This window comes from Neovison vison, chromosome 7 (assembly GCF_020171115.1).
Source record: "Neovison vison isolate M4711 chromosome 7, ASM_NN_V1, whole genome shotgun sequence".
Taxonomy (NCBI): domain Eukaryota; kingdom Metazoa; phylum Chordata; class Mammalia; order Carnivora; family Mustelidae; genus Neogale; species Neogale vison.
In genome coordinates, this window is record NC_058097.1 from 149,782,857 (window position 1) to 149,805,695 (window position 22,839).

At 47.4% G+C, this 22,839-nt stretch overlaps 1 protein-coding gene across 5 annotated transcripts in view; it reads left to right on the plus strand.

Moving 5' to 3' along the window:
* Window positions 1-20,974, plus strand: part of FAM168A (family with sequence similarity 168 member A) — a 199,058-nt gene extending 178,084 nt beyond the window's left edge. For 2 of the 5 annotated variants that reach the window (XM_044258577.1, XM_044258578.1), the window contains exons 5-10: window positions 3,203-3,214; window positions 4,081-4,206; window positions 10,881-11,023; window positions 12,518-12,692; window positions 14,163-14,293; window positions 15,012-20,974. In XM_044258577.1, the coding sequence (XP_044114512.1) occupies window positions 3,203-3,214; window positions 4,081-4,206; window positions 10,881-11,023; window positions 12,518-12,692; window positions 14,163-14,275 (569 nt within the window). In that variant the 3' untranslated portion in view covers window positions 14,276-14,293; window positions 15,012-20,974. The remainder of the gene's footprint in view (window positions 1-3,202; window positions 3,215-4,080; window positions 4,207-10,880; window positions 11,024-12,517; window positions 12,693-14,162; window positions 14,294-15,011) is intronic. The other 3 variants (XM_044258576.1, XM_044258579.1, XM_044258580.1) reach the window with 2 other exon arrangements.
* Window positions 20,975-22,839: the final 1,865 nt, after the last annotated feature.

Here is a 22,839-nt window from a genome sequence, read left to right on the forward strand (position 1 = left end):
GTAGATCTGTTCCCCTTATAATATATGGAGAGTCCTTTTTTTTTTTTAAAGATTTTATTTATTTATTTGACAGAGATTACAAGTAGGCAGAGAGGCAGGCAGAGAGAGAGAAGAGGAAGGAGGCTCCCTGCTGAGCAGAGAGCCCGATGCGGGACTCGATCCCAGAACCCTGAGATCATGACCTGAGCCGAAGGCCGCGGCTTAACCCACTGAGCCACCCAGGCGCCCCTGGAGAGTCCATTTTTTGTTTGCCTCGGTATATATGAATTTGGACAGAGGACTCCATAAAAAGTGGGAGAAGCTTTCATGTTTCCTTACCCCTCTAGTTATAACATCTGAAATAGAAATACTAAAAAAGTATGTGTGGAGCCCTTCTCTTCACAAAACATTTTGTGCCAGACCCTACACTGGCCCTTTAAAGATAAACATCATAAGACAAGCTCCCTATTCTAAAGGAACTCACAGTTTAGTGGGGGAGACGCATAAGGCAGCAAGTACAGGGGCTTCTAAGAATCACAGAAACTAGGATAGGGAAGAACTGTGGTCAAAGGGCAGGGAAAAGAAAAGATTTCATAGTAGAGGCAAGCTCATGATTGGTGGATTAATAAATTTTTAACAGCTGGCATTTGGGGAAAGACATACCAGGAAGAGTGAACAATGTGAGCAAAAATACGGAGATGTGATTTGACACTTCTTGGCATAATCTGGAATGATAGAGTTTGTGTGGCTGTAGTGTAGGATTGGAAAGTGAGAACAGTGAGAGTCTAGAGGGATCACAGGGCTAGATCATGAGGGTCCTTGAATGCCAAATAGGAAGTTCAGCCTTAGCCTGGAGGCAGTGGAGAACCATGGAATGCTTTTAAGATTTTGTGATCAGGTTTAGGTCTTAGAAATATCTCTTGATTACAGTTTGGAGATTGGAGTTGGCAGGTTTAAAGTCAGAACAATGTGGAAGAAGTCGTAGTTGTTAAGAGATGATGGGAACTTATATTAGAACTGTCCAGAACCATGGTGATGGAAGATGAGCAGATGCCAAAGTTAGAAACTGTAAGACTGGATGACACTTTACTTTTGATCCTCACATCAACAGTGTGAAGCAGTCAGGGAGAGAGTATTATTGCTATGTTACCAGACAACAGAATTGAAGCTTAAGAAGGTTAGGTGACTTGCCCAAGGTCCCCCAGCTAATAAGTGGCACAGCCCAGGCTAGAACTCAGATTTCCTGACTTACTGGATTATTCAGGATGATGGTCCCTTGCTGCCTCTCCTCCTTGTAAGTGTGCTTAACAGATTGTTCAAGTGTTAGAGGGCGTGAGGGCCCCGTATCCCAGGAAGTGAACAACCCAGCACCTGGATGTGGGCAGCATGCTGTGACTGGGCCATGGCCCTTCACTGCCAAGGGTTCTCTCTGTCTCTCTCTGCCTCTGTTCTAAATTGAGGAATAATACCTATACAGTAGCACATAGCACGCACTAGTCTCAGATCTACAGCTTGGTAATTTTGACATACGTATGCACTTGTATTTACCACCCAGTTCAAAACCTAGAACATTTCTAGGAGTTGGTACCTTCCATGGTACCCAAGAGCAGGCATGCCTGCCAGAGCAGCCTTCTCTCTTACTGTGCCTCTGAAGTTTCCGTTGGATTGTCTCTGTCCCACAACTGAACTCTGAATTGCTACCACCAATGGAATGGGTTCCTTTAGAATTGTACATGGAAGACGAAGATCATATGTTACAATCAACCAATGAGGAAGTCATGTTGACAGCTAATATTTGTTGGTTTTCATGGTCTTCGTATTTGTCCAGTTATTTAAATTATTAAGTATTAAAATAGAGAAATAGAGAAAATACTAGTACTTGTTTTCTGGTTTCAATGAAACCAGAAGAAAATACATACTTCTTCTAGAACATACATAGTTTAGTTTACTCGATCAGTTAGACAAGACATAATCAAAGGCACAGTCGCACTTGCTTCTTTCCTGGTTAATCTGGAATGTTATTTTATTGTGTGTAATGCTGTCTTGTTCACTTTCTGGTTGGCGTGTGGCTGTGTTGCATCCCCAGCTGGCCCATGAATACCTTGTGTGCGGTGACCATGACCCACGTGTGTTCCTGTCCACCGTGGCGCTCCCCTCAGTGCTGAGTGCAGTGTAGGCTTCAGTACTCTTTGGTTAATTTTGATTTACTTTGTCATGCAGTCCTTCAGACTAATGTCAGACTTTTGGCTTATGATGAAAATTATGGTAAAGTATGCACCACTTGGGGAAAAAAACTGGACTGGAACAGGACACCCAAATTCTCTGTGGCAAAATTCAGGCCTCCTGATTCCTTACGGAGTCCCTAAGGGGTCTTGAGGACATGTGACTTCTCAGAACTATATGTTTTACTTTTTAGGGAGTTGTTTTGAGTGACCAGGGCTTTCCAGCCACATCGAGTGGCTGGTTCTAAATTTGGAGACATTTTGATAAGAGTTTTCAACACTAATTGGATTTTTTATTAATCCCAACTCCCCCTACCCCCGCACTGGGGAAAGGAAACCTAAAACTGACTGCCCTCCTCCAATATTGTCTGCAGAGCCATGTCCTGATGTCGAGCAAAGGCTTTGGACTCTGCATGGGATTCTGCTAGATCTCCCTTTCTTCTGCCGGAATTCTCCTTTTAGTGTCACTTTCCTGCCCATGATTTCCTTTTCATATCTCAGCATCTGCTGTATATATTGCGGGCCATGAATGTAAGTGCAGTGTCAGCCCAGAACAGCTACACCTCTAGCCTTAGTTCAGCAAAACAACGGTGTCCTTGACCTCCTCCTCTGGCCCCAGTATGTCCATGACTGAAGGAATCAGAGGTATTACGTGTTACCCGGCTGGGCGGAGGGGTTATGAATTCTGTCTGAAGGAGGACTGGCCTTACCTTGGTGGAATTAGAGTGTATAGGCATACTTCTCATACCGCCCTGCTTTACCTTAGCCCCCTGTTGAACTGTTGCCATTGTAGCCCCCCCATCCTGCTAATGTTTTTAAAACCCCTCATGTCTAAGATCTTGAGTGCAAAAGATACTGTTAAAATTATTCTTCCTACTCTAAGTAGAAATTTGGGTGAAAAATGGTTTCTCCTCTAGGAGAAAATATGTCGAGAGAAATCTCTAAAAAGTTAGGCATTTTCCCCCCCTTTGAAACCCTCTTTCCTCTCTCCTTTCCCGCAGGATACCATGAAGGTAAGTTTTTTGAGTCATTCTGACTTCTAGATCATATGAAGCATCATCCTTCAAATTTCTCAAGCTGAGCTTCAAGGTCAGCCTGGGAAGTCTCTGCAGATTTCTTTCTAACTGGGCCGCATCTCTATTTTACACCTGCCCCAAGTTTGACATATAATTTCTTAATGGCCCAGCAGATGCTCTCTAATTCATGAGGGAACATCTCAAGTGGGGCACCAGCAGCACCTCACAAGGAAGTAAAAAAATGTTTGCAAGAGGCTTATCTCTCTGGCCCCAGCTGGGCATACAGGAGAAGGAGTGGGAAGTGCCCCACTGGACAACCTGTGCCTTCCGAACTGCCAGAGCTCCGTCCCTTTAGAGGAGGTGACAGTCCAGCAGCATTCGTGTCCTGTGGTAATTCTTTTGAGGTCTCTCTTTGGGAATAACTTATTGACCTCCCAGGTGAGATTTCAGGCATAAAAAAATGAATACTCAGTTGATCTGGCCCAGTACACAGTCGGAGGCCCCCACGTTGCTCCATATTGGTAAGAAAGCGGCTAAGGACTATCCCAGAGCCTTAGGCCGGAATGTCAGGCAGTAGGAGGTGGTAGTCGTAGGCATCTTCCTGGTTTTTGGTAGTGGGTAGAAAATCCTGGCTCTCTTAATGTAAGCTCAGTTCTCCTCAGTTTCAAATCATTTAGAAGTTCATGTCAGCAATTCTCCCAACCCACTCACCCATCTCAGAAAGGCTGAACCATCCTGTGTGTCTGAGCAGGGCCCCTCGGGTTATATGTTTCCATCCAGCACAAGACCCTTGCTTTGTGTCTGTGATTGGTGGTGCCCACTTCTTATTTCTGCCTAATGCCATTCTTGTGTCTTCCCTTAAGCAACTCTGCTGATGAAACAGGCCTGGCCACAGAACTCGTCTTCCTGTGGTACTGAAGGCACCTTCCACCTCCCAGTGGACACCGGGACCGAGAACCGAACTTACCAAGCATCCTCTGCGGCTTTCAGTAAATACAGCCTGTCTCTTCCTTTCCTTGTTCCCCTTGGTTGGGACTGATTTGTTTCTTAGGAAGAAAGGAAAGGGAACTTTAAAAACTGACATTAGAAGATACTGTTTTAAGAGGTTCTCCTACCCACACAAAAAATTGACCTTCCTCATACGGAAAAGGTCATCCTCTTTGATCATGTACACAGCTTTGGGGAGACATAAAGCAGTGATGGAGGGAAGAGGAAGTATGCACCTGGCCCACAAGTACAATTAGGGAAGAGCTGGTACTGCATTTCAAGGGAAAGAACAGAGGGCATCTCTGAAGGCCAGTGGACCTTTGGACGGAGAAGTCTCCTCCAAAACCCACTGCAGAGGGTTTCTCAGCCTTGCTCCTATGCGCATCTGGACCAGATAATTCTTTGTTGTGGGGGGCTAACTGGTGCTTTGTAGGATATTAGCAGAGTCTTCTGGCCTCGGCTCCCTGGGTGCCAGCAAACCCTTATTATGGCAACTAAAAATATCTCTAAACATTTCTAAAGATCTCCTGGGGAGGCAGAATTGCCTTCCCCATGAGAAACACTCCCCTAGTGGAAGCTACACTTAGGGAGCAAGGTGTGTGTACCTGGAGACCCCAGGGAAGACAGAAACCATGTGGCCAGTCAGATTGCTTACACTCATCTTGAGGTTCAGCGGGGTGTCTGATGGTTTCACCTTCACACCTGATTTTTAATAGAAGAAGTCTCCCCTGGGTAAAATGAGGACCCGTGTTTGGAAGTTACTGAGTGGCACTTGGCCTCCATAGGAAGATTTTATGCCTTGTTGGAGCTGTCCAAAAGAGGAGTGGCTGGCTCTGGATGTGGGGAGTGCTTATTTCTTAAATTGTGCTGGCAAGGGTTTGACGTACCCTTGGCAGGATGCTGTAGACTAGGCCTGATAGTCTGGGGTTCAGTAAAGTATTAATCTATTAAGTAGATTAGAAGAATATGCTGCATTTTTTTCTTTTCTTTAAAATACCCATGTTATTTTCTCCTTACTTACTTGCCCCTAGTTGTTAACATCAACTTACCTTTAAACAACATAACTCTCACCTCTTAGAGGATTTGCTTTAATAATCACCCTCTCATTTAACCTACACTAGAGTCCTATTATTATGGTGGGTTTTCATTCATTCAAGTTTGAAAGCTGAGGCTCAGAAAGGTAATATGTCCATTGCCATCCAAGTAGCCAGCAGCACAGCTACAAAAAGATGATATCACTCAGATTAAGTTTCAGGTTAAATTTACTGACTTGTTCCATGAGATTAATTTTACTCATTAAGAGAGGGATGGCGGGTAGTAGGGAGTTTTTTCAGGTGCCTCAGGTGGAACTGAATGAACGTAGAGGTAAGCAGGCTTACACATACATATTTTCTCTTAAATCCACACATACGGTTGTAGATGCGTTTAGACACACCTACTGTAGTGGAACAGAAAGAGGTCTGGGACAGAGACCAGAAGAGTTAGATTCTAGACATGCTTCAGTGTAACCTTGGATAATTTATGTCCAAGTTCTGGACCTACGTTTTTCCAACTGTAAAATGAAGGGACAGGACTAGGACTAGGTCATCTTTAAGGTTCTCTCTAGCTTTTAGACTCCCGATTCTGTCACCTTGGTGCGGTATACTCAACACCCATACCCCAGCAGGGACATTCTTTCTGGTTGCCCTGCCCATAGTTGACCAACTAGCCTTCACTCACCTATCTCCAGGGTACTCATTCCCTCCACAGGCAACCCTTTCTACAGTGAGAATGTCTGAATAATAGAAGGCTTTGCCTTCTTCTATGTGGAAATCTTCCTGAAGTCCCATTGAAATGTCCAGTAGCTATTCCCACTGTCCTCTCAAAGGCTGTCACATTTCCTGGAAAGAACCAAAATGCACCTGTTCTTCTTTAAGCAAGTCCTGTGTGAACCTGTGCAATTGTGAAATAGAAGTGGACTCGACTGACCCTCCCCCATCCACCAGGTTCCTCCCAGCACACAGATTTTTGTGGCTTCTAATGCCACAGAAAATTCAAGATTCTTTGACAAATTCAATTTTACTAATACTTGCTAAACCTGTTGGTAATTAGGTCTCCCTCCTGTTTATTCCACAGTATAAACAGGTTGTTTGGCTATGAACAACGAGACTCGGGGGTCAAGGCAAGACTCAGACATAGAGCTTTGTTCCAACATGTAAATATCTGATGGTCAATAAACCGCTTCGTCTAAAAGGCATCCTTGATGTGAGGACCTTTGAAGGTGGTAGGGGCTTTCCCAACCCCATCAAAAAAGATTTATGATAGTGCAGGAAGATAGAAGGCAGGGCTGAAATGGTTTCATCTCACTAATGTATACACTCTATTTATTATCCTGCTTGATGGAGCCTAAAATTAGAGTTAGAAATCTGATAGAAAGAACAGGGTCTCATAAAGCCTCTTCCAAAGGCAGAGCTGGAATTTCTAGTGATCTGATTCTTTTTTTTTTTCTTCTGTCATATGATATTGCCTTTAGTGAAATAAGGACACAAAGGCCAATACGCCAAATGTCTAAGATTGGACTGCAGAGACTGATAACTCAGAAATGAGCCCTGCCCGGGGCATGGTAGCCTTGAACTCTGAGCCCAGCTCTGCACGGATTTGCTGTGCAGTTTTGGGAAGGTCCCTGGCCCCGTCTCAGCTCCAGGTTCATCATTTGAAACACAGAGAGTTGAATGCAAGTCTCTAATGTCCTTAAGGCATAGCGTTCCCAAATCCTCATTCTGTAACCTTCGGACTTAGGTAGAAATCCATCCACAAGTGCCAAGCCTCCAGTGAGGGAGCAGAGTCTGAGTTCCTGTGGGCAACATCAATGAGGTTTTTTTTGTATCCAGCCCAACAGCTTCTTTTACTTAGATGCAGAGTAATAAATCCTCAAATTTTGTGTAACCCAAGGTAGCCCAGGCTCCAGGCCCAGGGGAATTTCTGATCCTCAGTGGTATGGACAGGACCACCAGTTAGTTATAGAAAATCCTCTAAAAGGATTTGCTCATGAAAGTCTCATTGAAATACTCAGAGACTTGGAACACCAGCACCAGAATGGCCTAAAATATCTAGTCCAAGTGAGGGTATTCCTTGAGAGAAGAATTGACCTGGCTCACTGACAGAGCCCAGGCTAGGGGCCTAGGCAGTTTCTGCAGCCTCCTGACCCAGATGGAAACCTTGAGAACCAATGTAGTTGGAGGAAGGAGCACTGAGTCCTGAGTCCTGGCGAGCAGTTGCACTCTCTCCGCCATCTATCCGTCATCTCATCTGTGAAATGTTTGTGTTGGGCTTAATGGTCTCTAACGTCTCCTTTAGTTCTAAGTTCTGCTTCTCCCTTCTCAAACCGTCCGGACCAATGAGCAGGGCTTTCTTCTGCAGCCTTGTCTTTTTGGCTGCCAAGGGCATTTTGGCTGCTGATTTGTATGCTGAGCATGTATGCATCTCATTTTAAAACATGAAGAAAGGGAAACATTCTCAGACAAAGTTATTCTTAGATGTGGAAACCAAATTCTCCTGCTGTCTCTTGGAGCTTTTTGATTTTCCTCAGAGAAAACCTCAACACTGTAAGATGGTTGTCCTTGTGGCATAGAGGGTGTAGTGCAGGCTTACCCTGGGGATAAAAACTCCAGAGCACATTCTTGGGGAGCATGAGGGAAAGATGCCAGCATCATTGGCTTGTTAACTTTAAAGTATTATGAAGTCATGGCATTTTAAACCATATAGGTTTAGAATCTTAGAATCCTGGAGTCTGTGTCCCAAGTTGGGTCGCATCACGGAAGTCATAGTTGAACCTCACGACTGTAGTCTTGCAGACCAGTCTCTTGCTTGCACATCCCCAGGACAGGAAGCTTACTATTTCTCTACACACAAAGAAAGAAAAGAGTAATAGCTCACTTTTATGAAGTGCTTTTAATGTGCCAGGCACTATCTGAAGGGCTTTGCAATTATTCATTAATGTGCTTATCAGAGTAACCCTCTGAAGTAGGTGCTGTTGTGATTCCCATTTTACAGATGACGAGACTGCTGTAGTCTGTAGCTATTAGATAGCATGGCTGGGGTTCGAACCAGGCAGTGTGGCTCCGGACTATTCATAGCCATTACAGAGTGCTGTATAACTTTCAGAGCAGGCATTTTAGGATTCAGGGGTGTCCTGCCCTTCTGCATAGAAAAGAGATTCTCTCCACCCTAGCAAGACTTCTCATACCTTATTCCTCAAATCAGAAGTTGGCAAGCTTTCCCTATAGAGGACCAAATAATAAGTGTTGGAGGTTTCTCGGGCCATATGGTGTCTGTCGTAACTACCACTGCAGCAGGAAAGCAGCTATAGTTGATAAGTAAATGAACGGCATGACCATATATGTCACAGTAAAACTTTACTTCCCAAAATAAGCTGTGATTACAAAAAAAAAATTGTAGTTTGCATGTTTTATTTATTTACTTAAGTTTACTTATTTTTAGTAATCTCTACACCCCATGTGAGGTTCAAACCCATGACCCTAAGACAAGAGTCACATGCCTTTCCAGCCAAGCCAGCCAGGCACCCCTGTAGTTTGCGTGCTTTAAATGTTAATAGCATGATTAAAAGTTTTGGTAATAAATAAATTTGGAAAAAGTCTCCTGCATATCCCTATCTTGGTGATCCATAGTTCATCCTGTCATTTAAAATTTCTCATTTAAACCTATTTATCTCTATTCTACATTGCTGCTACTCTTCACTCCAAGGTGAAGGAGCCCTCAGTTGTCTCCTTTTAGGTGTCACAAGCCTAAACTTCCTCTTTTCCCCTACAGTATCTGCTTCACCTGCTCTATGTATCGTAATTAGCACCACAGTCCAGAAACTTGGAGGACCCTGCTCCATACTTCTCTTTCTCAGCAGTCTTGTACCTCCACATCTAGTTAGTTTCTAGTTCTTCAAAGTGCCACCTTCTTATGCATGTATTCCACTCCATCCTCATTGCTAATTATTTCCCAAGCACATGTGACCACAAAACTAGCTTCCCATGGAACAAACTATGGATCTGACAGGGGAAGATTAAATGACAGGATTCCAAGGAAGAGGACAGGACACCTTTTGGTGGTGCCTTTTGTAACCATCAAAATAGCAGCTCTCCTTGCTGAGTACCTCAGCATGGGCGGGGCGGGGGTGGGTGGGGAATGCCAAGCCAGTGCTGTGGAATGAGAGATTTGTGACCCTGTGGCAGCTTGCCATAGGTAGAAGAGACTCAGGATCTTTAGAAAAATGGGATTTTAGTTCAGGAAGAGATCTTCATTCTTAGCCTTCTGTTTTAACAGTCTAGGAAGCTAAGACCCAGAGACTTGACTTGGCAGTAGTCACTGCAAATTGGAAGAAAGCCTAAACTGAAACCTAGATCTATTCTCTCCCAAGAAAGCACCTCTCTTCACCCTGCCCCCAAGTCCCTTATTGCAGAATCAGTACCATATTGCTGACAAAGGCCTTGGTGAGCATCCCATAGGTAAAAGAGCTGAGTTGAGGCCAGGAGAAGCCCAGTGATTTGCCAGGCAGACTGAGCCAGAATGAGCCAGAATGAGCTGGCACAGGGAAGAAGCTCCAGCAACACCCCTTTCAAGATCAGAAGCCAAGGTCTCCTGGCACTGGCACTTCAATTCAGAAAATAGTAGTTCCTAAAAACACTTGCCCTTTCTGAGTAAGAGAGTTGGGGGTCACTTGATGATCATCTAGTTTCCATAGAATCATTTCATTTTGTGTTCTGAAAGTACATGGTCTTGTTCCTTCTTATGTTTCAGTTTCCTTATGTTCTTTATGTTCAGGTTCTTACGTTCTTATGTTCCTTCTTATGTTTCAGGTTTTTCCTGCTAACGTAGGATCTGACTCTATTTTCCAGAAGATTCAAAGGCAGCACAGTTTTATTGAATAGCTGATTGTGAACTCGCTGGGGCTAAGTTCTAGGTTGATATGAAGTTTTATGACCCCTGACCTTAGGTCTTGAGGCTGGAAGTGGTCTTTCCCTGAGCCTCAAGACCTAAGGTCAGGAGTGGAGGAAAAGCTGGCTCTGTAGGGCAGTTTTTTAGCATCTCAGAAGATGAGGCTCTCTGAATGGTGTCTTCTGTGGGCTTTTTGCCTTAAAATTGTCAGGGAAGAAGAGGAACATGGTAGGAGAAGTCCAAAAAGAGAGAGAGATAAGGAAAAAATGAAAGAGAGAGTAAGGGGGAAAACAAGAAAACCAGAAACAGAGGACACCCTGGGCCGCTGAGGGAGGCGAGAGAAAGCAGGAAGATGGATCGTGGTAGGGAGCGAGTGGGTGGAGGCTCTCCCTTCTGTCTGTGCACACATGCCATCTCCTGGTACACAGACAGAATCCCAGACCGTCCATGCTGCAGCGGTCCCTTAAGAGATCATCTGGTTCCGGCCTTTTATTTTATAGATCATACCCCTGAGAACCAGAGAAATAAAAGATGCCAGAATCACTCATGCAGCCCTCTGCACCAGGACTGAGGGAGCTGCCTCTGGGCCCAGGGCTTTCTGAATGGAGCCCTGTTCTCTGTCTGTTCTCATCTGTGTTTCCAGCCTGGAACCAGCCCCTCCTTGTCTGGGGAGTCGTGACTGGGACCTGCTGTCTTCCAACAATGCTGTTCTGTCAACTAATTGGAAGTCTCTCTTATTGCCTTGGTACAGGATATACTGCGGGGACACCATACAAGGTCCCACCGACCCAGAGTAATACTGCTCCACCCCCCTACTCCCCATCACCCAACCCCTATCAGACGGCCATGTATCCAATCAGAAGTGCCTACCCCCAGCAGAATCTGTATGCCCAGGTAGGTGCATCTGGAAGCCTGGGCCCACCTCAGGAGGAGGAGCCACCGCCGTGGGTGGGGTGGGGGTGGCTGAGAAAGAGAGGGAAGGCAAGTTCCTGGCTCTGGCCAGTTGTTACTATGGTATCATGGAAACAATAGCCCTGTAGTCTACACACTCTCTCACCCCACCTCAGCTCCTGGAGGGGTTACATATGAAGTCATTTAGATTAACAGAGCCTAGAATGTCAGAGGAACAAGGGCCCCTGGAGATCATCTAGCTCAATTCCTTTTTATACAAGTGGGAAGCTGAGACCCAGAGAGGAGAGTGACTTGTCCAAGGTCACATAGGAGGAGCTATTAGTTGAGTAAGGATGAGACCCATCCTTCTCTCCCTAACCCCCACATCTACCCTTCCTTGATAAAGTCCATGATCTAAACAGGGAGGAGGTAAGGGCTCAGGCTCTGTTACCAGTTCACTGTGTGATCTTGAGTAAGTTACTCTCTCTCTCTCTCTGTGCCTCCATGTCCCCATCTGGGCTCCTTCAGAGTGTGTACTCTGAGGGGATGCTATGATAGGGACTATGTGAGCTCCAGTATGCACATGGCACAGTTTTCTGGGGTCACCATTCTTGGTGAGGTTTCAAGTAGTGAGGAGAACACTTTAGAAAATAGTTACTTTGTAGAGTAGAATGGGAAACTTTTGAAAGATCAGACAACAGGCCTGAGATGGATTTTTCTTGTTTGTGGTAAACTGCTTTGCACTATGTTCTCAGACCTCTGGAATTATAAACCCATATTCTGCAGCCCCTGTCAGAAGTTAGTAGAGGCATTTGAGAAGCTCTGGATTAAGACGATCCAGGGGCCTGTGTCTACTCCCCACAAAGGTCAGTAGGACTGTGGGCTGTGGCAGCAGGAAGCAGCCATGTGATCTAGGCAGTGGGAAGTCACCTCAGACCTCTGTCTCCATCCTTACCTCTTCGCCTAGGGAAATAGTAAGAGACATCTGAGGAAATGCTTTGCATTTGTGACAGTTTCCAATAGGTGAGATGGCAGGACTCACACCAGTGTGACCATCCCACTAGTAATGCTTCATGTGCATGCACACAGTGGTCTGAATTCACCAGCCCCATCCATATCTTTCCTCATGGGCTATAGTTCCTGCCTTTACATTTTAGGCAGCTTGTAGAAGCACACTGCAATAAGATACATTTTAAAATATTAAAATCAGGGCTATTACCCCATCAGATCATCATAACAGCTTTAGGAGCAAGGCAGGACAGGGTTGGAGCCTTATTTTTCATACAAGAAGCTGAGCCTGATACCGAACTGTCCGTAGTCATGTAGTAAGACAGACGCAGAGTCCCACTGGGGCCCATACTTTGAGTCCCTGGGCCCGTGCTCCTCTGAGCCCATCTCATAGGGTCTGGGAAGAAAGGTCTCCCCTCCTTCCTCCTCTCTCCATATCTTACCCCACGTCTCCAAAAGCCTGTATGACCTCAGCCTTTTTTCCCCCAGGGAGCCTACTACACACAGCCGGTGTACGCTGCTCAGCCTCATGTCATCCACCACACCACGGTTGTCCAGCCCAACAGCATTCCCTCTGCCATCTACCCGGCGCCTGTTGCTGCCCCCAGGACCAATGGTGTGGCTATGGGCATGGTAGCCGGCACCACCATGGCAATGTCAGCAGGTGAGGGCAGCATCTGTTTCACTGTCCCCCTTCTCCCGAAACTCATGACAGACCAGAGAACACCATCATGGAATCAAGTGTAGCATAGCATGAGAAATTGTTCTGGGAGCCCTGTCTACAGAGATGAGGAAGATTTCACTGAGAAGGACATATTGAGCTTGGTCTTACAGGGGTAACAGAAGCTAACCAGAGGGATGGAAGAGGGAAAAGCAGTGGAAAGAACATGAGCACAGCGCGTTCACAGAATGGAAATGGTCCAAGGCCCTTAAAAAATAGGGGCAGCGGGAGCAGTCAGTAAAGCCACAGTGGAGAGGCCCAAATTCCTTTAGGGAAGAGGGGAGCTAGCAAAGGGGTGTAAGTAGGGGGGAGATGGGTTTGGTTTAAACACTCTCTGGCTGCAGGGTGGAGGTGTGGTCAGATGGAAGAGGCTAGAAGTAGGTAGTTCAGTGGGACGGCTATAGTTCAGAGGAAGGATGGTGGTATTTGGACTCTGGTTCCATAAAGGAGGGCATGAGGCAATGTTATTTAGCAGGCAGGAGCTCAAGACCCTGTCCTGTAATTGATTGTAAGGCACGGAGTGCCCCTTCTCCATTTCTGGCTTACTTCAGAAATCACACCAGAGCCCTGTCCATCTGGAATCTTGTGGATTGGGTAGAAACACCCCAGGAATAGCAGGGAAGTCCCTGGATGCACTGACATTCAGAAGAAGAGCATGAGATGTCAAGAGGGCCATGAATAACCTTTAGAGACCCAGCTTTTTTTTTTTTTTTCAAGGTTTTTATTTATTTGACACAGAGATAGAGTACAAGCAGGCAGAGGGAGAGGGAGAAGCAGGCTCTCTGCTGAGCTGTGAGCCCAATATGGGGCTTGATCCCAGGACCCTGGGATCATGACCTGAGCCAAAGGCAGCAGCTTAACCAGCTGAGCCATCCAGGTGCCTTGAGACCCAGCTTTTAAACAGTCACTTAAGGGAAGAGAGTACCAGGAGTCTAATGGATGGGAGGTGAGAGCTGGGATTTTATTCTGCCCCTAAGGTAAGGGGTTGTTGAGGCCTCTTTCCCCAGATCAGGTCAGTAAGCTATTGATTATCTGCTTGGTGCCAGCCTTGTTCTGGTCCTGGGGACCAGTTATCGACAGATAAGAGCCCCGCCTTTAGCAACAGCAGGGCTAGGGGTAAATACAACCATATAAACCAACAGTTTCCACTCGGTAGAATAGGAGGAGCATACAAAGAAGAGTAAAAGGAAGCCACTGAAGACGGATGATTGACTCTGTCCTGGAGCATCAGCAAAACTTACCCTAAGGAGATGAAGCCTGGCAAGGTGGGAGGGGTGGGCAGCAGTTCATGAGCAGGTCGGGAGGTGGGGGCCCAGGTTGGGGAGCAGCTATGCGAAAGGCCATGACTTCATCTCATCATCCCAGTGCCCTGGGATGGCCTCATTGGGTTTACTCTTCTCTTTGGATACTCAGGTACCCTGCTGACTGCACCCCAGCACACCGCGATCGGGGCACACCCCGTCTCCATGCCAACATACAGGGCCCAAGGGACCCCTGCGTACAGCTATGTGCCCCCGCACTGGTAAAGCCTGCAGCCCATCCAAGTGAGTGGGGCCTGGGCTGGGAGAAGTAGGAGGATGACCAAATACCAGGATTGCCCCTAGCAAAGCCCCTGGCCTGGTCTACAGCACAGGTGTCTGCAGGGGCCAGTGACAGTCACCAGCTGCTTTCCTGTTCCATGTTCAGTAATACCACTGTCAAGGACAGCTGTGACTTTGCGTGTATTCTAGGTAAACTTTACATATGTTATGTCATAATCCTTATTATGGTAGCTCTCTGAATGAGGATTATTAGCTCTATTTTACAGATAAATACATAGTTCAACACACCTAAACTAGTAGGACTCCAGTCCTCTAGTACTAAGTTCCATGCTCTTACCTACAGTCTTAAGACTTCCTTTAACTCTGAGCCTCATTGTTCAGATGAAGTCTTAGCTTAATCAGAGAGAGACTTTGGGCCACTGCCCCTCACCCACCAGCTTCCTTCCAGACCGCACCCCACCCCCACCCTCACCACAGCTCCCAAGGCAGAGCCAGTGAACCTCAGGGCTCCAGGGATGTCACTGTTAAATTCTCTGCCCTCTCTCCTGATCTCCCCTGCCCTCCACCTCCTCCAGGAGCTCTTGGCACTGGATGAGAAGCAAGCAGCTCCACCAGGAAGGCACAAAGGGCTCCTTGTAGGGCACAGGATGGGATCCAGCGGCTTCCTGAAGTGGCTTCAGGAATATCATTGTCACTAATGGCTCTCCCCTTCCTTCCTCAGATCTGGAGTCACACATTGTATGCAACTACTCAAGTCTTACACAGGTGCTGGAGCAGTCCCCTAGCAGCACCACCTCTATTTGCAAGAAGAGACAACGGAAGTGCAAGGGTCACTTTATGCATCTTTAACAGTTTTGGTTTTATTTTTGGTTTTTGTAAAAGCTGCTTTTTCTAATCTCCTGCCTCTCCCCACTGTCCTCTTCTTAGCCGCTACCCTTCCAGCTCTATCCCCTCCTCTTGACCAGGCACATCCTCTTTGCTCTTCTCTCCTTCCCCAAGCATCTGGTCCCTGGGGACCCCAGTCTAGTGGCAGGCAGAGAGTGGGGTTTATTGCAATGGTTCAGCTGAAGGTGTGATTTCCTTTGACGAGCATAACACATGTGGTCCAGGGTAGAAACTCAGCTGTTGAGCAAGTTACATCTCTGGGGCATCATTTATTTTTCCTAAGCAAGATTATTTGAGGACATGGCCATGTCCTAATGCAAAGGAAAGTCTTCTGAGAACCATCGCAACAGACCAAGAACAGAACCACCTGATTAGGTAGGAGTGTTCATAGCAGCTTAATACCCCAGGTGAGAACCTGGGAAAACAAGATTCTTTCTTTGGGAGAACTTGAGGGAGGGTGGGGGGGCACTGTGGGAGGGAAAGAGGGAAGAGAGGTGCTTGCCTGCTGGCTTTGGTTTGTAAGGTCTCTGGCCAAATTGTCTGGGCCTGGACCCTCTGATTTGCACAGTGTTGTTAACTGACCTGGCACTTCCTCAAAAGGTAATTTTGACCTCAGACCTGCCAAGCAGCTGCAGGGTGATGGTATCTCAGCCTCCCAAAGCCTTGGAAGGCCAGGTGCCCTATGTAATCCAGACCTTGGCCCCTGAGCCCGCGTGGACCCACTCTGATAAGATGCTTCCTCCTGATTAGAGTGGGAACCTGTGGCACTTCTCTCCCTACTCTCTGCCCTTCCCAGTGCCAGGGCTCACCAGTCTGTCCATAGGGCTCTTGGTTACCTTGTGCCATTCACGGCCAAAGTGAAGGAACCACATTCCAGGTGGGTGCTGGCAGCTCTGAAGGTCAGGATAGTGAAGGAAAAGCAATAGCAATAAACATTTCATAGACTCATGGAACTGAAGGGACCTTAGCAATCATCTCATCCATTCCCCTGTTTGATTGATGAGGAAGCTGAGGCCCAGAGAAGATGAAAGGACTTCCCTAGATCTTGCAGTAAATTAGCATTAAATGCAGCCTTCCTACCTAGGGGCATGTTACCCACAAAAATTTACCTAGGGATGGATTAGCTTCGTTTTGTAAAAAATTAAGTCAGCAGCACCCACACCTGGTGAACTCTGGAACAGTCTCTGGGCTTTGGTTTCTGCTCTTTTCCTCCATGAATTCCAAAGGAGGGGGATGAAGACTGGGCAGAGGTTACATGGGGGCAGATGGCAGGAACAGAAATTGCAAATGAGGAAATAGCATTCGGAAATTCTGGGAAGACATCTGGAACTTTCATTCTATACCGGACTCCAGTCCTAGAAGGAGCAAGTGGGCTGGCTGAAAAGGAGAATCTATGCTTTTAGGACAGTAGCCCCTCATCCTGAGAAGAGAGGAGGACAAGGATGAGACCCAGGAAACGGGGGCTCTCATGGGAGAAGAGGAACTTCTGAGTCAGGAATCATGGCTAGTCTCAGCCTGGAGCCCACTGTCCCAGAACTGTCCCCTGTACCCAGCTTCTGGCTGGGCCAGCAGCCCCTTTGGGGATGGAGGGGTGCAGGAACATTTTATTGTACAAAATGGGATCATTGATAGCATTTGGGACTTCTGAATAACCCTTTCCATTTTAAATTCATGCATACTTGGACATACTCCTACCTGTACCTCCCATGTCTCCCTTAAAGGAGGAAAAAATTCAGGAAACTTGAGCCAGAAGGACCTCAGAGGCTGTCTGGCCATTCCCAGGTGGGCAGAGCCCATCAGCATCCAACTGAGAGCCAGGAATTGGGGGACCTACGTTCTTGGCCTTCCAGGAAACTGCAGGACCAGTAAGGAGAAACCTAGCTATTCTAAATGGTCTGTTCTAGGGTGCTGATGGGGTTTCATTTTAAAACAACAGTTTTCCAGTGTTAATCCATTTTCTGCAATTACCTCCTCCTACTCTCTGGTTTTGTAAGGGTGGGTGAAGGTTGTTCTAGATTATGTCATTTGTGTTTGGAAAATGCCAAAATACTACTAATGATAATAATAGGAAACCTCTGTATTTGTCAGGTGCACCATAGATTTCAGAGGGCTTCCCAGCATTTATTTTACTGGCCCTGAGAAAGAGGCGGGGTCGGAGTTCTTGCACCCATTGAACAAATGAGGAAACTGCTTCTAGAAGGAAAGGGAACTTGTTGGTGTGAGCAGAATGCTAGTGTCTTAATAGGCTTCTCTGAACCCTGCTGCCTCTAGGTGAGCTGGCTAGAACCACAGAGAGGAGGTAAAAAGGAGACCTAGGAATGACCTAATTACTTTTGTTCTTTCTATACCAGTAAGTAAAAACTAACATCTAGTACCTCACAGTTCACAAAGCAATTTCACATCCATTCGTCTGGCTTAACCCTGTGAAATAGAGTATTCCTCCCATTTGATCCATGGGGACACGGAGACTTGGGAAAGCAAAGAGACTTGTTTATCAGTGGCACAGCCACCCGAATCCCAGTTTGTCCGCTTTCCCTCGTCAGATTCCACACAAAGGCTTGTGGACTGAAGCGTCTGTGCTCTGCACCCCCTCTTTGCCCTAGTATGTAATTCCAGATCAAAGACAGGCCCTGAGGCAAAAAGGTGCAGAAAGGCCGTGGTCTGGAAGATCCCAAGTCCAGCACCCCTTTCTCAGTATCTGTAGTAGACCCCCAGTTCTGCTGGCCTCCCCTGCTTGCTTTGACGGAGATCCACAAGCCTAGCCAAGCTTAGGGAGTCATCGCAAAGGGAGTATTCCAGGAGAGCAGGGGCAATAGTGTGCCTCGGGCAGGAGGAACATTCCTGGTAGATCATAAGCATCTGCTGGGCAGCATCTAAAAGTACTGGATGGCCCAATGGCAAAGCTGGACAGAAGGTCAGCTGGAAAGACTGGGTCACTGTAGGAAGGCCAGCAAGCCAGAGAGGACAAGGGGTGTGCCCACAAGACACAGCTACAAAGGTGGCAGCGGCATGCAAATGCCTCTCCGCTGTCTCCCCCACCCCAGCACCACAAGCTTGGTGGCCGGGGTTAGGGGCACTGGTGGTTCCAGTCAGTAGACTGTCCTCTTGGTTTTCCCAGCTTCTCCCTGACTCCCTCTCCTCAACAGCCTAGGGCCCAGGAATCTGGAGTCTGGAGTGCCCCCAAGTGGTCAGAACATAACCTTGTTGCCACTTTATGAAAAAACGTAATGTTTTCTTCAGACAGGACAGTTGCTACAGCTCTTCTCTCTTGGCACTGACCCTAAAGTGTGTATCTCCTTAGCTAAATATTGAACAAGGCCAAGTTCAATACCCATGGGTTCACCTATCCATAGGTTTTTTTTTTTTTTAAATGTATAAAGTACTTTGACGTGATTGCCAAATCCTCACTTTACACATGGGAAAGACTAAGTCTCAGAAGGCTTAGGAGACTTGGGGCACCTGGCTGGCTCAGTTGGTAGAGCATGGGACTCTTGATCTCAGGGTCAGGAGTTCAAGCCCCACGTTGGGCCTAGAGCTTACTTGGCGGGGAAGGCTTAAGAGATTTGACAAAAGTCATACAGTTAAGAGAAGGAGCCCAAATTTGACCCTTCAAATTCTCTGCTCTTTCAGCTGGCATCTGTCACCTGCTGGGTCTCGGTGGCAGGCAGTGAAGAAGGGTTGAGCTGTCTGCCCCAAACAGAGGAAGACTCCCTAGAGATCTGGGGAGCTCAGTCCTCCCAGCTGAGATTTTTATGATGGGCAGGCCTTGAGGACCCTGGCAGCACCAGGAGGATGAAAATTGGCAACAAAAGGCCTAACTTGAACAAAACACTTTGGGGTCATAATGCCTAGGACTGAAGCCACATTCAAGAGTAGCTCCAGGTACCTGTCCATTGAAAGACCCTGTACACCCATGCTTTCTGACCCTGGAAGGCCTGCCCACTGTCCACATGCAGTGAGTTGGCACTCCCAGAGGACCTGGTGTAGCCCTAAATGGCCAAAAGCACGTCGGACTTCAGTTCCTGGGCTTGCTTTTCCCACAAATGAGAACCAGGACCAAAGAGTTCTTACTCTATCTTAGCTCTTACCCCTGGCCACCCAAATTGTTCCAAGTTTGAGATTTACTACTCCCAGAGAGCGGGGGGGGGGGCGCATCCTTTGTTCTGAGTGGCATTCAGAAATGAATCACATGGAACATAAAAGTAGGGCAGGCCCCTTGGTCACCAAGCCTGGGGCCCCACATATCAGAATCCTTAGCTCTGCTCCATGGGCAGAGAAGGAAGGCCCGGAGGGCATGGGTCTTAATCTTTGTGTGGTTTTAGTTATAGCACTGTGGCTGGATTAATCACTTAGAGGTCACCGTTGCAGCTGAGTAAAGATACATGGAAGCTCTGCTTTTCCATCCTGTATTCTACCATGTCCCTACAGAGTATGCAGTCCCATCTGCTTGCCAAGCTTCAGAGAGGGACAGGTCAGGCAGTGGAGCGGGCAGGTAGGAGACCATCTCAGTGCAGGTGCACAGCCCCAGGGGAATCCAGGCCCCTCCCAAAAGCAAGATCACAGCAGGGAAACCCAGCCAGGCTAACCATCGATTCCGTACCTGAGCGTCTTGAGTTCAGGCTCCCATGGGCATGCCAGGCAGACTGTGGTCCTTCACCTGTGTTCCTGTCTCCTAGAAAACTTGTTCCTGAAGTTAAATATTACATGGTTCCAGGACCCAGCCTTCAAAATTCCTGCCTGGCAGGCCAGCTTCAACATTCCGTAGCCAAATTTGCCTGAGCCAGACTTGGGCCCCGTTCCCTCAGTTTTTCCAATGGTTATTTTATATCTTGCATGCTTTTGAGTCCAGTCCAGTGGCCAAGGGAGGAACACAGGGGTTGGGACTGGCTGCCACAAAGCCAGAAAGGGAAAAAAGAACCTTTGTTTTCCGAGGCTGTATCCACAGTCCCTGGGCATTCGTGTTATGGTGGTTGAGGCCCGGTACCCATCCCAGCTCCTGGTGAAGTGGGTACTCTCTTTCCTGAAGAGAACAGTTAGAACAGCTTTGCAGATAAGTACCAGCCCTTAGGAGTCAAATGGGTGAAACTTTGGGCCTGACCCCAGCAAGACCAGCATCATGAGGTTCTAGCCTTCTTCCTCATGCCTGTGAGGCAGGGAAAGAGTGGGAATGCCCACAGACCACCTTCTCGAGCCAGCCAGATCATATGGCTCTGGGGGGGACTCCAGCTCCTCCTCCTTACCCAAGGGGAGGTAAGGCCAGGCCTCTAGCAACTTGGAAGTTGTCTATAATGATCTTTAAAGGCCCAAGGGTCTGTCCCATCTCCTGACTATTTCATCCCTATTTCATATCACATGACAGAGAAGCCTGTTCTCGTGGCATGTTAACATCCCTGTAAGAGCATTGTATATGATTTTGTATTTTTTAATTCATTTTAATCTACAGGTTGGAATCTAATTTTTAAATTTTATTGGAACTCACATTTTAAAAAAGAAAAACATTTAAAATAATAATAAACCTTTGACCGGTGTCTTCCAAGTAGTTTGATCAAAGAACAAAACACAGCCTGGAGTGTAAAGATTGGAAAGCCCCATGGCCTTGCTTTGTGTGTGTGAAGTGTAAATCTGGTTTTGTTTTGTTGTTTTGGATTCTTTTGGGTTTTTGTTTCGTTTTGTTTTGAAGATCAGATAGTGATCACTCTGAAAGATTGAAGCCAAGAATTTGTAACTATGATATTTACTGTAAGCTGTAGAACATTCAATAACTATTAAAAAAAAAAAAAAGTTTCCAAAAAAAAAAAAGTCCAGGGTGACCAGACTGGTGGTTTTTGGGGCAGGGAGACACAGCTCATCTCTTAGGCTAGTGAATCCCCTGGGTTTCTTCCCAAGCTCATTCTGAACTTGTTTTCACCAGTCAGATAACACCTGTGGTGCATCTCCCCACAGGCTTAGCAGGCCTTCCCTGGGATTCAGCTGAGGGGCCTGGGAAGTAGCCATCAGCACCTGGACTAAGGTGGGTGATACGGGAACTGGGGGGGAGGTGGTCGTGAATGATGAGGGCTGCCATCTGCTGAGGGCCTCCCATGGGGCCAGCACTGTGCTTTATGTTTAGTAACTCTCCTAATCCTCACAGCCCAGTGGTTGGTGAGCCTGTGGAGAGGGGGCAGCCAAGGAGAGTAAGTACCTTGGCCCAGGTCACAGAGCTTGGAGCTCAAGGTTCAGAGTTGGAGTTCACACTTGGTCTGGCTCCACAGCCCAGGCACTGAGTCCCACATTCTGCCCACCCTGGAGGCGGCAGTGTCTGTGTTTACTTAAACACAGGTAAATTTGTCAGGTGGGAAACCAAGGGAAGTGCTTATAGGTTTACAGTCACAGAATGACTGTCATGGGAGGTCAGGTGGTCCCCATCCAAATAGTCACATGCTGTCAGTTTCTATCCTGCATCTCTTCCTTGTCATTGTGGCCACCATTCCCTCCCAGGGCCTGACCCGGACCATCCACGCTCTACCAGCCTCTAAATGTTCAACCTCCTCAACTGGAACCCCCTCGAAGCTGACTGACCTGGCCCACACCGGAGCTGTAATTACAGTTCAGGACTCCTAAGCACCCCAGCCCTTTCTGGCACCCCGTGCCCTGTGCCTCTGCAGCATGCCCCCCAGTATCCCCACCTGTCCTCACCTGACAGGGAACTCATTCTTCCTCCCTTGTGCAGTGGAAGGCTCTAGTCACATGTGGAAGCCAAAGGCATCTTTGGCCACAGACTTTGTCGGGTTGTGTCAACAGTTTCGCTAGGGCAGGAAAGGGATTTTCTCCAGGGACTCAGCTCCAGGTCACAGTGGTAGGACTGAGGGCCAGGAGCAGGCGGGGAGATGGAGATCTGGGCCCTCATCCTCATTTGTCTGGTCCTTGGCGCAATGGGTGGAGTTAGGAGAAGTCAAACTCAGAACTCCCCTCAGCCCAGTGCCCCAGCTTGTCCTCCAGCTCCCAGGGCTGCCAAGATTCAGAGGGGGCATACCTAGGAGGAGACAAGCCAGGAAAACTTCCAGCTGAGGGTGCGGGCCCTGAAGGCCAAGGACATTGGCTATACCTCTACCTGATCCCTCAGCAACTAATCCCATCCTTTTGGGAGCTGGCCACATGGGACAGGTGAAGAAATTTAGGCCAGAGTTCTAGTTTCACCTTCCAGCAAACAGATAATGAGGGGGTGGTGCTGGAGGGGAACTGTTCTTACTACCCCAGAGCCCAGCACCATGGTGGGGGGGGTCTCTCTTACCTGGCCTGGGAAGCCCAGACCCAGCCTCAGTTTCTACAGCAACATGGCCTTTAGAGTCCACAATCCAACCTTCCCCTGGGAAAGGAGGCCAGAGAGTCGAGAGAGTAGGAGGGCCCACCTCCTACTCCATCCACCCAAGCACTGGCTCTTGCTGTCTCATCATCTTGGTGTGTCATCCAAGTGCTGGGTGAAGTGGGGTTGGTTGGCTGAGGAGACAGCCAAGTTTGAGAAACGAAACCCTGAGATGCAGCTAACAGCTGACAAATAGGAACACCAAGTGGACTCTGGCAGCCCAAGGGAATGTTTCCTTAAAAGTGCTAGTCCCCTACAATAGACATCTGTTCTAGACTTTGGCAGCCTTTGGTTGCCAAAATTCCAGAAAATTCCTCCTGGT